Source organism: Chiloscyllium punctatum, chromosome 20 (assembly GCF_047496795.1).
Source record: "Chiloscyllium punctatum isolate Juve2018m chromosome 20, sChiPun1.3, whole genome shotgun sequence".
NCBI classification, from domain to species: Eukaryota; Metazoa; Chordata; class Chondrichthyes; order Orectolobiformes; family Hemiscylliidae; genus Chiloscyllium; species Chiloscyllium punctatum.
The window spans coordinates 7,554,340-7,569,459 of NC_092758.1; the positions used below are offsets into that span (position 1 = coordinate 7,554,340).

Sequence of the window (15,120 nt, forward strand, 5' to 3'; positions counted from 1 at the left end):
TCCAGACGCTGCCTGGACTGGAGGGCTTGCCTTATGAAGAGAGGTTGATTAAACTCGGACTTTTCTCTCTGGAGAGAAGGAGGAAGAGAGGTGACCTGATTGAGGCATACACGATAATGAGAGGCATGGATAGAGTCTGTAGCCAGAGACTTTTCCACAGGGCAGGATTGACTGGCATGAGTCATCATCATTTTAAGATATTCGGAGAAAGGTATACAGGAGACGTCAGAGGAAGTTTCTTTACGCTGAGAGTTGTGAATTCATAGAATATATTGCCAGAATGGTGGCAGAAGCAGAGTCATTAAAGACATTTAAGTGACTGCTGGACATACACATGGATATCAGTGAATTGAGGGGCATGTAGGTTAAGTTATTTTATTTTACATTAGGATTAATCCTCAGCACAACATCATGGGCCAAAGGCCTGTTCTATGCTGTACTTTTCTATGTTCTATGGAACAGTGCAGCACAGGAATGGACCCTTCACAACACCCAGCCTGCGCTGACACATGATGCCTTTTGAAACTAAAAGCCTTTTGCTTCTATGCAGTCCATATTCCTCTCTTCCCTGCCTATTCATGTAACTATCAATATGCCTCTTAAACATTGCATCACTTCTACCACGTCCTTTGGAAGCATATTACAGGTACTTCCCACCCTTTGTGTTAAAAACTTGCCTCTCACATCTCCTTTAAGCTTTCTCCCCATGAACTTGAATCAATCTCCACTAGTAATTGACATGCCTATCCTGGGGAAAGACTCTGACTATCCATTCTGTCCATGCCTCTCAGAATTTTGAAAATTTCTAGCAGGTTCAAGTAAAAACAAAGAAAGTTTGTCCAATCTCTTCTCATAGCTAATGCCCTCCACACCAAGCAACATCTGTGAAAACTTTTCTGTGCTTTTTCCAAAGCCTCCAAATCCTTCTGATTGTGTAATGAGTAAAATTGTACACAATATGCCAATTGTGGCTGAGCTAACGTTCTATACAATTGCAACATGACTTGCCAATTTTTATACTCTGTGCCTGGGCTGATGAAGGCAAGTATGCTGTATACCTTCTTGACAACCTTAACCACTTATGTTGCCATATTCCAGGGACCTGTGTGTTAATGCTTATAAGTGCTCTTCCATTCACTGAATACTGCATTCGACCTTCCAAAATGCAATTCCTCGTATTTGTCCAGATTAAATTCCATCTGCCATGTCTCTGCCCAAGTCTCCAGCTGATCTGTATCTTGCTAAAACATCTGGCAATCCCCCTTACTATTCACAATTCCTCCAACCTTTGTTTTTTCCACAAAAAAATTAGTCAGATCACCTACATTTTCCTCCAAATCATATATAATTATATATATTAAACAATAGGGGTCCCCAATTCCTGCAGAACACAATAGATCACATAATTCCAGTCAGGAAAATACCCTTCCACTGCTACTCTCTGTATTCTCTGATCATACCCATTCTGTATCCACCTTAACAAAAAAGAACTGCAAATGCTGGAAATCAGAACAAAAGCAGAAATTACTGGAAAAATTCAGCAGGTCTGGCAACATCTATGGAGACAAAACAGAAGATGGTTTGGCAAGTGCATGGGGGAGTAAAAAGTAGGTGGAGATAGAGCTCAAAGAGAGAGAAAAAGAGTTGGACAGACAAAGGACTGAGATCGAGAGTGTGGTGCTGGAAAAGCATAGCACGTCAGGCAGCATCCGAGGAGAAGGGGAATTGATGTTTCAGGTCCAAGCCCTTCATGAGGAATGCTCATTCCTCATGAAGGGCTAATATCTGAAACATTGACTTTCCTGCTCCTCAGATGCTGCCCGACCTGCTGTGCTTTTCCAGCACCACACTCTCGACTCTGACTTCCAGCATCTGCAGTCCTCACTTTCCCCTCGACAAATGAGTGGGTAAAAATGAGCCTGGGAGAATGAAGCACTGCTAACAGGGACTATTAGTAGCTGGCAATTGGTTTTGTGTGGTAGCATCCCATGTGATGACAAGGCCTTGTGTTGGAGGTGGACATGTAAATACATGAGAGAAGGTGCATAAGCCCTAAAATTGTTGAACTTGATATTGACTCCAGAAGACTTTGCAGTTTATATATGCAAAGTGAAGTGCCCTTTTTCCATCTTGCAATGAACTTCACTGGAGCAAGCCTGAGAGAAGGATATTGGCCAGAGAACATGGTGGTGTGTTGAAGCAGTAGGTAACTGGAAGCTCAAGATCATTTTTGCAGATAGGGCATAAGTGTTCTGCAAAGCAGTCACCAGGTCTGCGCTTTGTCTCCCCATGTGGAGAATACCACATTGTAAGCAGCTATGATATACTGTGTGTATCCATGCTACAGCTCACCCTGAGGCCCATGTATCTTCTGTCTCAGCCTGTCGTGTGGAATCTTGCTAAATTCACATACACAGTATCTACCATCCTGCAATGACCCTTAGAAAAGTATCCCGCCCAAATCCACCTTTCTAACCTAAATTTGTAATCCTGCATTTACCATAGCTAACCCACCTAAATTGCACACAATGCAAAATTTAGCATCCTGCACATCTTTGGACTGTAGAATGAAACCCATGCAGACATTTGGAGAATGTGCAAACACCATGCAGAAAGTTGCCCGAGGGGGAAATCAAACCTGGGACCCTGGCACTGTGAAGCATATTGCTAACCACTGAGCCACCATGCTGCCCTTGTTATCTATTAAGGACCTCATCCACTTCCTCCAGCTCCATGTAAAAAATTCCTCCTTTGTCTTTGAGTGGACCTATCTTTTCGCTAGCTACCCCCTTTCTCCTTTTTGCACACATATATATATATATATCAGATAGATAGCTAGATAGATAGATAGATAGATAGATAGATAGATAGATAGATAGATAGATAAATTCCTTGGGATTTTCCTTAAAGCTGTTTGTTAAGGGCATTTCATGGACCATTTAACCCTCCTAATGTCTTATCTAAGTTATTTCCTACTTTCTTTATATTCTTCAATGGCTCTGCCTGTGCTCACTTTCATAAATCTTACAAATGTCTCATTGTGCTTTTTGATTAAGTTAGCAATTTATCTTGTCATCAAAGTTTCCCAAATCTCGCCATCCTTATCCTTCATTTTCACAGGAGCAGGCTGGTCCTGAACTCTAATCAACTGTCATTTTCAATTGTCGCACATGACAGATGTGGATTTGCCCTCAACCTGTTCCCCCAAATCTACATTCCCTATTCCTGCCTAATATTATCACAGTTAGCCTTCCCCCAGTTTCGTACTTTCACCTGAGGGTCAGATGGACCAATGGGCCAAGGATTGGCAGATGGAATTTAAGTTGGACAAATGTGCAGCACTGCATTTTGGAAAGGCAAGTCAGGGCAGGACATATACACTTAATGGTAAGGACCTGGGGAGTGTTGCTGAACAAAGAGACCTTGGAGTGAAGGTTCATAGTTACTTGAAAATTGAATCGCATGTAGATAGTATGTGAAGAAGGTGTTTGATATGCTTTCCTTTATTGGTCAGAGCTTTGAGTCCTTGAGTTAGGAGATCATGTTATGGCTGTACAGGACATGGTTAGGCTACTTTTGGAATTTTGTGTACAGTTTTGCACTTCCTCCTATCAGAGGATGTTGTAAAATTTGAAAGGGCTCAGAAAAGAATTACAAGGATGTTGCCAGGGTTGGAGGGTTGCAGTCATAGCGAGAAGCGAAAAAGTTTGGGGTTGTTTTCCCAATAGCATCGGAAGCTGAGGGTTGACTTTATAGAGGTTTATAAAATCATGAGGGGCAAGGATAGGGTAAATAGACAAGGTCTTTTCCCTGGGTTAGGGGAGTCCAGATGTAGAGGGCAAAGGTTTATGTTGAGAGGGGAAAGATTTGAAAAGGACCTAAGGGGCAACTTTTTCATGCAGAATGTGGTTAGTGTATGGAATGAACTGCCAGACGAAGTGCTGGAGGCTGGTGCAGCCACAACATTTATAAGGCACCTGGTTAGCATGCTTGAGTTAGACCAAAGGGATTGTTTCCATGCTGTGCATCTCTATGACTCTATGACTACTCTTACCCTGATTCACAATTTAAACTTACCAAATTATGATCACCTTTCCTGAAATGCTTCCCCACTGAAATTTTGATTGTCTGGATGGGTTCATTCCTCAATACTCAATCTCGTATTTGCCTTCCATCATTTGATTATTAACATATTACTTCAACAATCCACCAGGACTCACCTCAGAATATCTCACACATCCAATTCTCTGGCATTAAGGGAGTTGCAGTCAATACAGGGAAAATTAAAATCATCGGCCATAACAACCTTTTTGGTTGGACATTCTTCCATAATCTGTCCACATATCTGTTTCTCTATCACCCAATGGCTGTTGGGAGGCCTGTGGTACAACCCCATCAAAGTTATTGCACATTTCCTTTTCCTGAACTCTACCCATATGACCTCCCTGGCTGAACTCTCCAAGGTGTCCTCCCTGAGTACAGCTTTGATATTCTCCCAAATCAGTAACACAACTCCTCCACCTCTTTCACATCCCTCTCTACCTTGCTTTAAACATCTAAATCCATGAATATTAAGCTATCAGTCCTGTCTATCTCTCATCCAAGTCTCTGTCATATGTAAAACTTCATAGTTATATGTCCTAATCCTAGTTCTAAGTTCATCTGTCTTATCTGTCATGCTCCTTGTGTTAAAACAAATGCACTTCAGATTGCCAGTCCAGTTGTATTCAGTAACCAGTTCTTGGATGTTCTTCCTCTTAGTTTATCTAGCCTTAGTCTCGAACTCCTCCTTGGTCATTTCACATACTGACCTATTGCATGGTTCCCAAACCTCTGCCATATGCTAGTTTAAATATTCCCAAGTGACATTTGTAAACTTCTCTGTCAAGTTCATGGTCTCTACCCTGATGAACTTGGGGCTCTTGTACTGCTGTGATGGTATCCCTATCTCTGGGCCAAGAGACGTGGGTTCAAGTCCCACTGTCTCCAGCAGTGGTTATAAGATCTTTGAACAGGTTGATTAGAAAATATCCACAGTGAAGAATTCTTGCAGAGATATTCAGAGACTGAGATGATTGACCTCCAAAAAGCAGTCATTTTCTTTCCACTGTGCCTGATTATATCCATTTGAGAGTTTTATTTGATTCCCATTGACTTTAGTTTTGCTCATGTTCCTTGAAGTATTCCTCAGTCAAATGCCACCTTAATGCCACACCCATTCACTTTCCATGTTTGGACACAGGCTGTTATGAGATCAGGATGTGAGTGGGCCCAATAGAGTACAAACTGAGCATCAATGCACAGGTTATTAATATGCAGGTGTCACTTTGTAGCACTGTTAATGAGCCCTTTGATCACTTTGATGATGATCAAAAGAATGCTGACAATAGATAAGCTTGGATTTATTTTGTTTTTTTTTCCCAAACAGGCCATACCTGAGCTAATTTCCACATGCCGTGCAGATGCCAGTATTGTAGCTGAGGTGGAACAGCTTTGTTATTTGTATGACAAAAATCATACAATCATATGATGTAGGAGCAGAAATCATTCATCCAGTTTGCTACACAATTCAATGAGATCATGGCTGAGCTGATAATTGTAAACTCCACTTTTTTGTCTTATCCTCCCAACTCTTGATTCCCTTACTGATTAAAAATCTGTCTTCTCAGCCTTGAATAGACTTAACTAGAGTACTGGAGTATGGGAGCACAAAATCTCAACACATATTACCAGAATGTTGTAAGGGTCCTTAGCCTTTGCAGTACTCAGTAACATCTTGATCCCATCCAGAGGGAATAAAATTTGCTAAAGATTGTCATTTATGATCTCAGGAGGAAGCCAAGGTGGACCATCTATTCGGCACATTTGGCTGACAATAGTGGCAAATTCTTTGATGTTCTGGACTCTCTCCTTCTTTAATGACACAGATATTTAGGAAATCATCATCTATTGTTAGTTGTCTAATTGTTCAGCACTAGTCATGGTTAGGTGCAGCAAGACTGCCAAGCTTAGATCTGTTCCAGTAGTTGTGAGGTCTCTTAGCTCGGTTTGTGGATGTTGTTTAAGCAGTTTGGTATTCCTGATTTGTAGATTCACCAGGTTCACTCGTGTTTTATATATGCCTGGCACTCCTCCTGGCATGGCCTCTTACACTAATAAATTCAACTGGCTTCATGGTAGTGAGTGATTGGGACATATGCTCCATAATTAGATTACAGATTGTGGTTGTGCACAATCCTGCTCCTTCGAATGAATCACCTTGTGTCAAATATTCTCAGTTTTGAGTTGCTAGATCTGTCTGAAATCTATTCAATTTCACATAGTGGTAGCACAATGTAACAGCTTCAGTGACTCCTCAATATGAAGTCTGTATTTATTCCAGTAACTCTGTTGTGGTCACTCCTACCATTACAGCTGTGCACAGAAACAATTGAACAGGTGAGGGTGAGATAAAGTAGGTTTTGTAGGTTCTCTTATTATCTGCCATCCTTTATCTCTAACAGTAATATTATTTAGGAGTTTGTCAAATCAGTCAATCATGTTTCTACTGAGCTACTCTTAGTGAGTGACATTGAACTCCCCTACCCAAAATACATTGTTTGTCCTTTCCACCCTCATTACTTCCTCCAATTGGTGTTTAAAATGGAGGAGTTATGATTCATTTGCCAATGGGTGGGGGGTGAGGCAGTAAGTGGCATTCAGCAGGAGGATTCTTTGTTCATATTTAACTTGATGTCTTAATTCCTCATAGTGATCCAGAGACTATTTTGAAGATTCCCAAGGCAGCTCCATCTGAATATCTATGCTTTGCCACCACCTTTAATTGTTCTTTCCTGCCAATGGGGCAGAGCAAATGCAAGGATGGTAATGGTGGTGCCTGGAAATTGTCTGAAGTGTATGATTCCATGCATATGCCTTTGTCAGGCTCTTGATTGAATAATGTTGGGACAGCTCTTCCAATTTTAATATGAGATGTTAGTTAGCATGATGTTGCATGATCAAAAGAATTAAGTTTGCCATTGTCATTTCTGGTGTCTACATCAATGCCAATGACTTGTCAATTTTTAACATTAATGATTTTGCTTTATTGGAAATGCATCAAATGCCTAATGAAAGCTACATCAAATTTTCCTGAGACATTGCCCTTTCCAGTACTTTAGTCACCTCCTAAAATCCCCTGAGATTGATCGGACATAACAAGCCCTTCATAATTTCATTCTCGATCTCTCTGATTAGCCTGAAAATTTAAAGATATTCATCAAACAATCCTTACTAACAATGCAAGTAATTTCCTGATAAAAGATATGTGACTAACAGGTGTATAGACTTGTTTTTCTTCTCTCTTCTTCACCTTTCTTAAATAGTGGAGTGGAATAGAACAATATATAATTTCTCCTTCAAGTCAGACAATGTTCTGAGTTGGACATATAGTTTCATTTTTATTTGGTTAAAACCTTGGAATTTGCTACCTAACAGTACTAACTTCTCCATACCAATTGCATTCTAAAGGGATTCCAGATGGTGGCTTAACGTCGTCATCTCAAAGGCAAAAAGGGATGGGCAATAAATACTGCTCTTTCCAAAGATATGTGCATCTCCTTAACAAATGAAGTGCAACAGGAATAAAGCAATACAGAGGAGCTATGCATCAAGAACACCAGGGATAACATTGGATGCAAATGGTGGTCTATACATTTATTAGCAGCTAATCCATCACTGCCAAGAGCAGAGAAAATACTTTGAGATGAAGAATAACAGTATAATTGCCAATCATATCTAAGCTGATTTAACATGCATCCAAATTGTATACATGTGGAGGAGAATACTAGCTTGCTGTTGAATTGAATGTTAGCAAAATAATGTTCTTTAGTTGGCTCTCTAGCACTGTTTGGCTCTTTCAAACGTTGATTTCCATAATTATACATTTGTAAGGCTTGTGGTGCCACATTGGTTTCACAACATTTGCATAAGTATTCAGTTTGCACTACTTAGACTATTTCATAAGTAGTAAAAAAAAATCAATTGACATTCATAAAGGCTTGTTTTATAAAAATGACTTATAATTATGACTGATGTATGCTTTAGCAATTAATGTGCTGCCCCAGTGGAAGGTTTTCCAATAGAATTGAATATCAGTGGAAAACACTGAGAAATTTAAAACACAAGTTCAGTTAACATGTGATTATTGGTTAACCTGCAGTCGATTGTCAGCTCTTAATCCTTTTCTTTGTTTTATTACTGCATTGAAAAATTGCAAATGAGTCATGGATCATCTGCTGTTCTATATATAGTTGTAATCAGATGATGATCCACAGGTTAAAGCACAGACCATACTTCATTCACTGAAGGTTTGTGTATTTGATATAAGGAAATACAGTACAGTCTATTGTAATCTAAAATTGCATCAATAGATATGTTCAATCACCAATTGTTGAAACATGCAAAACATAATGAAAATATATTTAGAAGCATTTTGCTATCTAATGTGGCAGAGGAAAGGTATTCAATTTCATTCTTTGCTGGCATGTCACATTATAATTCAGCAAGTTAATGATCAGGAATATTTAATAATGTGAAGTAGGTGGTTATTAAAAACCTCATCATCTTTAATGCAATCTAATGAAAGCATCCTTGCTACATATAATTCCCAAATGAACAGATATGGTTATATGCTTAAAGCACAGTAATTTTCAATAAAATAACAAATGGCATTTAGTCAGATTTCAATCAAAAGTATAATTCCAGCAAATGTTTTCCTTACACTTGTACATGTCTGATTTGTACTTTTCCACTAAACATAATTTGATTGTGCTCAAATGTCCTACTTTGCAACAAATTAATAAGTTATGGAATAGGAACTAGCTAAATATATAGAATTGCTAGGCAAAGCGAGTACCATAACTAGTACTTAAGGTTAAGTTTCAAGTAACTATACATAAGATCAGTAAACAAACCATGAATTCAAATTAAGAACTTCTTGAGATGAAAGCTAGTTGACATGATGCATGCATAACTAAATCAACAAAAGGAGTCTTGATATTAGCTCAAAGCAGAAATGGTCACTAAACTTAGAAAATAAGTATAATCACATAATTGAACAACTCTCATGATTGACCAAATAAATATCTCACCTGACTGGATAAATCTCCATTCCACTTGCGAAATTTAATGACTTTCGAATTGAAACTGGCAGTTGAAACATCAGTATTTAAACGTTTTGGTGAATATCCTTTCCATTCCACTCCATCTGGGTCACTAGTGCTTGTCCCACCTTCGGGTTTCCCTGGGCTGTATGGTTTGAGGAAAGTAAAATCACTCTTCGCAGATTCAGGGGTCAAACACACCTTGTAATAATAGGCCTGTGAGACTGTCCCACTTCCACCTACCTCTAAAAAGTCAGGTGGCGCTTTAGGATTGGTGGTTACTTGGGGATTTGTTTTAGAGGTTTGCAAAATATCTGCCGAATTCGAATGCTGAATGCAACAACAATTCCCGACGGCGGTGTTGCAGTTGTGGGCATTGTTTCTGTATTGGTGGCACTTGATGGTAGCGACGATGATAATGGCCACAATGAATACAAGTGAAATGCATCCCAATGTGATAATTATATAAAATAATAAAGCAGAATTTTGCTCTGCATTCTCGGGTAAATTGCTGATTTCAGGCAGAATATCTGTAATGTTCTCCATTATTGAAAATACGATGGTGACCGTGGCAGAAAGAGGAGGTTGCCCATTATCTTTCACGAGGATGAGCAGAGTTTGCTTCGGGATATCTCTGTCTCCCAGACGCCGGGTCGTCCTTATTTCGCCTGTATGGAGTGCCAAGTTGAATAGAGTAGGATCTGTTGCTCGCAGTAATAGATAGGAGAGCTTTGCATTCTGTCCAGAGTCCGCGTCTGTGGCAATGACTTTGATCACTAATTGCCCCGGGTGCAAAGATTGCGACAGTTTATGTCGTGCAACTGAACCGTTCCTTGGCTTTGGGGAGACAATTACCGGAACGTTGTCATTTTGATCCAAGATGATCACATTAACTTTGGTAGAACCACTGAGTGGTGGAAATCCAGCATCCTGAGCTTGGATTTGGATTTGAAAATCTGTTAGTTGTTCGTAGTCGAATGAACGTAATGCGTAGACGTTGCCATTATCTGAATTGATTGAGACATAGGTTTTGGAGGGTAATCCGTGGATCGTACTGTCCATGATAGAATAAGATAGGTAGGCGTTTTGATTCGCATCAGGGTCCAATGCTGTCACAAAGCAAACGGTAGCGCCAGGTGCATTGTTTTCTGTGACATACACTGTGTATGAAGATTTCGAAAATCTTGGAGCATTGTCATTCACGTCTGAAACCTTGAGAAATATAAATTTGTTTGTAGAAAGAGAAGGATATCCTGAATCAATTGCCATAATTGTGATGTTGTATTCTGGTACTCTTTCGCGGTCTAGCGGAGCGGTCGTCACCAATGTGTAATAGTTCTTAAAAGATGACTGAAGCCGAAATGGAACTTCCTGAGTAATCACACAGTTAATCTGCCCATTTTCCCCAGAATCTAGGTCTGTAACACTGATGAGAGCAATTACTGTCCCGATCATGGCGTCTTCCATTACTGGACTGGACAAAGAAGTCAGGATCACTTCAGGCGCATTATCGTTCACATCAATTATGTCTACAAGAATCTTACAATGCACGGGTATTGCATAGGGGCCACCTTTGTCCTTGGCTTGAATATAAATTTCGTACGTATTCATTTCTTCGTGATCTATCGTACTTTTAACACGAATCTCACCTGTATGGGAGTCCACGTTAAACAGTTCGCGCACTCTCGGAGGAGTATGACTACTGAAAGAATATTCTATCTCGCTATTGGAACCTTCGTCTAAATCGCTGGCGTTCAATGTTAATACTAACGCCCCCTTTGGTGCATTCTCTTCCAAGGAAACTTTGTAAATTGTCTGTTCGAAAACAGGCAAATTGTCATTGGCGTCCAGGACATTAACAGTGATCAAGATAGAACCAGACCGCTTTGGAACCCCTCCGTCAACTGCCGTCAGAACTAGATGATGGGTCTGTTGTTGCTCTCTGTCCAGCATTTTATCCAACACCAGCTCTGCAAATTTGCTGCGATCACTTCGTGTCTCCACATCCAAGATAAAATGGTCATTTGGACTGAGCCTATAGGTGTGAACTGAGTTAGTGCCCACGTCTGGGTCGTGAGCACTCTCGAGAGGGAATCGTGTCCCTGGCAAAGCCGATTCTACAATGTCCAAAAAGATATCCTTCCTCAAGAAAGTTGGTGAGTTATCATTTATATCTAGAATCTCTACTTCAATACGGTACAGTTCAAGAGGATTTTCGATAACAACTTCCAGATGTAGAAAACAAGTGAGAATCAGACCGCAGAGCTGTTCCCTATCTATTTTTTCATTCACGAACAAAATACCATTGCCCAAATTTACCTCCAAGTACTGCGTAGAGGCACCAGACACGATACGTAGTCTTCTGGCAGTTAGCTTACTGACATTTAAACCTAAATCATCAGCAATGTTGGCAACAAAAGCTCCATGCTTTAGTTCTTCCGGAATTCTGTAGCGGATCTGTCCAGAAATCAAATTTGCAAAGCAGGACACGGCAATAAAGCACAGCACTTGCCTTGTTCCTGCCCACGATCTCTTTCCAGTCATCATTTCTCCGCAATCGGGATGGTTTCTGATTCCTATTGGGAGATTTTGAAGAGAAATCGCCGCCAGAACATATTGGTTAATAACTTATATCAGTGGCGCATACATTAATCCACGCAATCTTCAGATTTCGTGTATAGTTTCAATAAAATACTTCTTCCCAAAGAAAGCTGTCCGCTTTCATTGTAGCGTTGTTCCCATCTGCTCTCAGTGTGGACAGTAGAGCCGTAATGATATCTGCAATTCCGATGCTGTACTTAAGATCGCACAGCGCGCCCTGTGCGTGTGTCTGTGGAGGTGGCTTCTTTGTGTGGCAGGTCTGAACGCTCTCTGCACTCATTTCAGTACTGGGTAGCGGACAGCAACAGCGAGAAAACAACGCTTAACATTTGACATGGGAGTGAAAGACACGATGCACGTAAAATATAATTATTAGAAGAAGTCAACATTCTGTCTTCTAGATCCAGATTTTTAAAGCTAACAGACAATTTTATCTTCCTGCGATGCTCAATGTTCAAAATGTCTAAAACTGACTTGTGAAATGTGACAATGTATTTCTCCGTTTTCTGCCTATGCTATTTCAGTGCAAGTTATTAGAGCTCGTGTTTTCCATAAAGAATGCCCGCTGACCATGTTATATTATCATTAATGTACATTGAAAAGCTGACAGACCATGGCTAATGACTATTTTTTTCTTCAGAAACGAGCGCATTTCACGTGAATGAAAATTGAGCACCTGGAGGTTGACAATTGAGTGATGTGTGCAATAAGGGAAGGTAAATCGTTCCCATTTCATTGCCAAACATCTTGCATATTCGGCAGTATTCGCTCTTTCCTATATTTGGAGTTAACTTATTAAACTCATTACTGTGCATTCGCGTGAAAACTTGCTTCCGGAGTTCCCAGTGAATGTCCAAACCTAATAAGCCATGAACAATTCTTCAATGGACCTTTGGCAGAAATCCTAAAGGGACCCGAATTACTTCTGCACCGAACCTTATATAATAAGTAATGCAATTACTTTAGCTGGCTTCGGTTGCAATATTTTATATGCATAGAGTAAAGGCACATTTACTAAGTATCTACACATCACCTGCATTTCCAGATTGTGTGTGCACTTACGAAAGGAATGATAAGAAGCTTTACAGAGATGAAGTACTGAAGAGTTAGCTAGATAAGGGGCTGCAACAATACACAAGTCAAGTAAGAAGTAGCAGACTAGAACATGGACACACAAATTCAAAGACAGTTTCTCGCTTAGTGATAGTCATTCAAACCTGTGACCTTCAAGAAAGCAGAAGCAGGGAGAACAATCCAATGAGTGATATGAATTAGAGAATATAGACCATTCAAGTTTAAAGGAAAACCAGTGGTCGGACTCAAGAATTGTTAGGTATGCATGCAAAGCGAGGTTCAATTGCAACCAAAGTACCTGTGGTTTAGGATTTTAAACACATTTGCTGGATTTTTAAAATTTTCAGAGACTAAAAAATGTTAGATCTTCTTCTGTAATGTAGCCTCGCAAATTGTTCCAAAATCCGCTGAAAATTGGCGCATCTTTGTTCAAGCAGTGTGAGCCCACTTGATGTGGTATGTCATGTGTTAGCAGAGGGTGGTGCATAGTGGCCAGTGGCTTCGCACTTCTTGCTACCAGCTGTCAGCGCTGGCAGGTTGCTCCCCAAGCATGAGGTGTATTTTTCCTGGCTACCTCGCCGACCCAGACGAAACTCCAAGGGATTTGAGGGAGACCTGTATCCCTCACCCTCCACACCGTCACACGTGTGGCGTCCAGCCCCAGTGGTTTGCTGTTCCGCTCTTACGACCACAAAACAGATACCAGCCATGATGAATGGTCCAACTGTCTCATGGGTGCCTCCGAGGAGAAGTAGGTTCCAGTAAACCCTGACAGAAAATGTAGTGTGGAATCTCGTAGGCGGTAAACCGACTTCACAGAATGACGCCACTGGAGTGTTTTACTTTCTCGTTCCCATGCAAGTTACCATGAAGGTCCCACCTGCTCAACCTCGCTTTAGGCGTGGTGACGCTCCGGTTAAACTCACCACCAGTCGTCTCTCGCTAATGAGTGAGCAGCCCTATCGTCCCCAAGGACCACGGTGACTTTATTATTATAATCTGTCATCAAACAGGCAATGCGTTGCCACCATTTCTGCAAGCAGATGCCCTTACTTTCTCTGCTGTTTGCGGCTTCATTGAATGTAAGGGGATCTGCTAGTTAACATATGAGACTGGATGTTTAAAAATACAACCCAGTATTTGCACATTTTAAAATACACTGAATAATTTTTGTACCATCACAGTTCTCAATTTGCAATTTGTTTCTGGACATGAAGAAGTTGAATACGGGCAAGTTTGCAAAGCACACAAAAAAAATACATTTTTGACATCAGCCTTCTGAAATCGAAACTCCTTCACATAAAGCTGATATTATAAACGCACTCAGGGCGAAATTTCAAATACGGGTTCCCATGGAAACAAAACAAACGACCTCTGATCTTTCTTGTCCTGAGTTGGTGCATGAGACATGCAGATGCCAAGAGCGAAATTAATTCAGGGTGGGGAAGGGAATGTGGGCGGTAGTGGAATATGAAAAGTCATGAAGCATGACCTGAGTTTGTGAAGGAAGTCTACGACTTAGCACAAAGCTGTCCAGGGCCAGACTTTCTCCACTAATTGAACGACACAAGCAGCTGAAGCCATGTCTCTTGGTGCTGCAATTGATCCAGATTGCCACTGGCAAGAACAATAATTCTCCTTGACACGAAAGGGTTGGACACAATTGTTATATAAGATACAAACGGTTGCTTTGAGTGCAATATGTTGAGGTGCAGGCTTGAATAAAAAATACCCTGAAATCCTTTTGAATTAGAACCTGAGCTGGCTTACAGATGAGAATGTAGCCCTAAAGGTAAGAATCTGAAATGTGCTTGACTGAGCCAGGGGATTAGAGAAGAGCTGGGAGTTTTCGTCTGGAGCTTGTAAAATATATCTTTCCTAAAATGCCTGACAGGGATCTTAAATTATATGTGGAAAACGAAGATGCATTTTCTTTTGCTGCATGCTCTTGAAATACATTCAATCAATATAGATTCACAACCCAAGAAGTGTCTTTTATTTCTCGCTACTAAACAGCACACGTGTATAGGTTAGCAAAGCTCCTTTCCCGCAATAAATTAGTTGGACCTAACCTGTCAAAGTAGAAGCATCAAAGTTAATCTCACTTTTGCAAATTATGAAGAGAAAAATCAAACTAGTACAAATGTAGTCATTTAATGATTGCCTCGATACGTTTTGTTTTATTCTTTTACAGCATGTGGGCATTTTTGGCTAGGCCAGCATATATTGCCCATCCAAATTGCTCCTGAGAAGTGGATGGTGAGCTGCTAGGTCACTCTAGGTGCTTGACTCAGTGACAGTG

General features: G+C 40.5%; 1 protein-coding gene across 1 annotated transcript in view; it reads right to left on the minus strand.

Annotated features, from left to right (window-relative positions):
• The window catches only part of LOC140491846 (protocadherin-10-like), a 180,773-nt gene extending 168,833 nt beyond the window's left edge, over positions 1-11,940 (minus strand). Inside the window, exon 1 of the mRNA XM_072590245.1 lies at positions 9,132-11,940. Within this exon, the coding sequence (XP_072446346.1) occupies positions 9,132-11,690 (2,559 nt within the window). The 5' untranslated portion in view covers positions 11,691-11,940. The remainder of the gene's footprint in view (positions 1-9,131) is intronic.
• Positions 11,941-15,120: the final 3,180 nt, after the last annotated feature.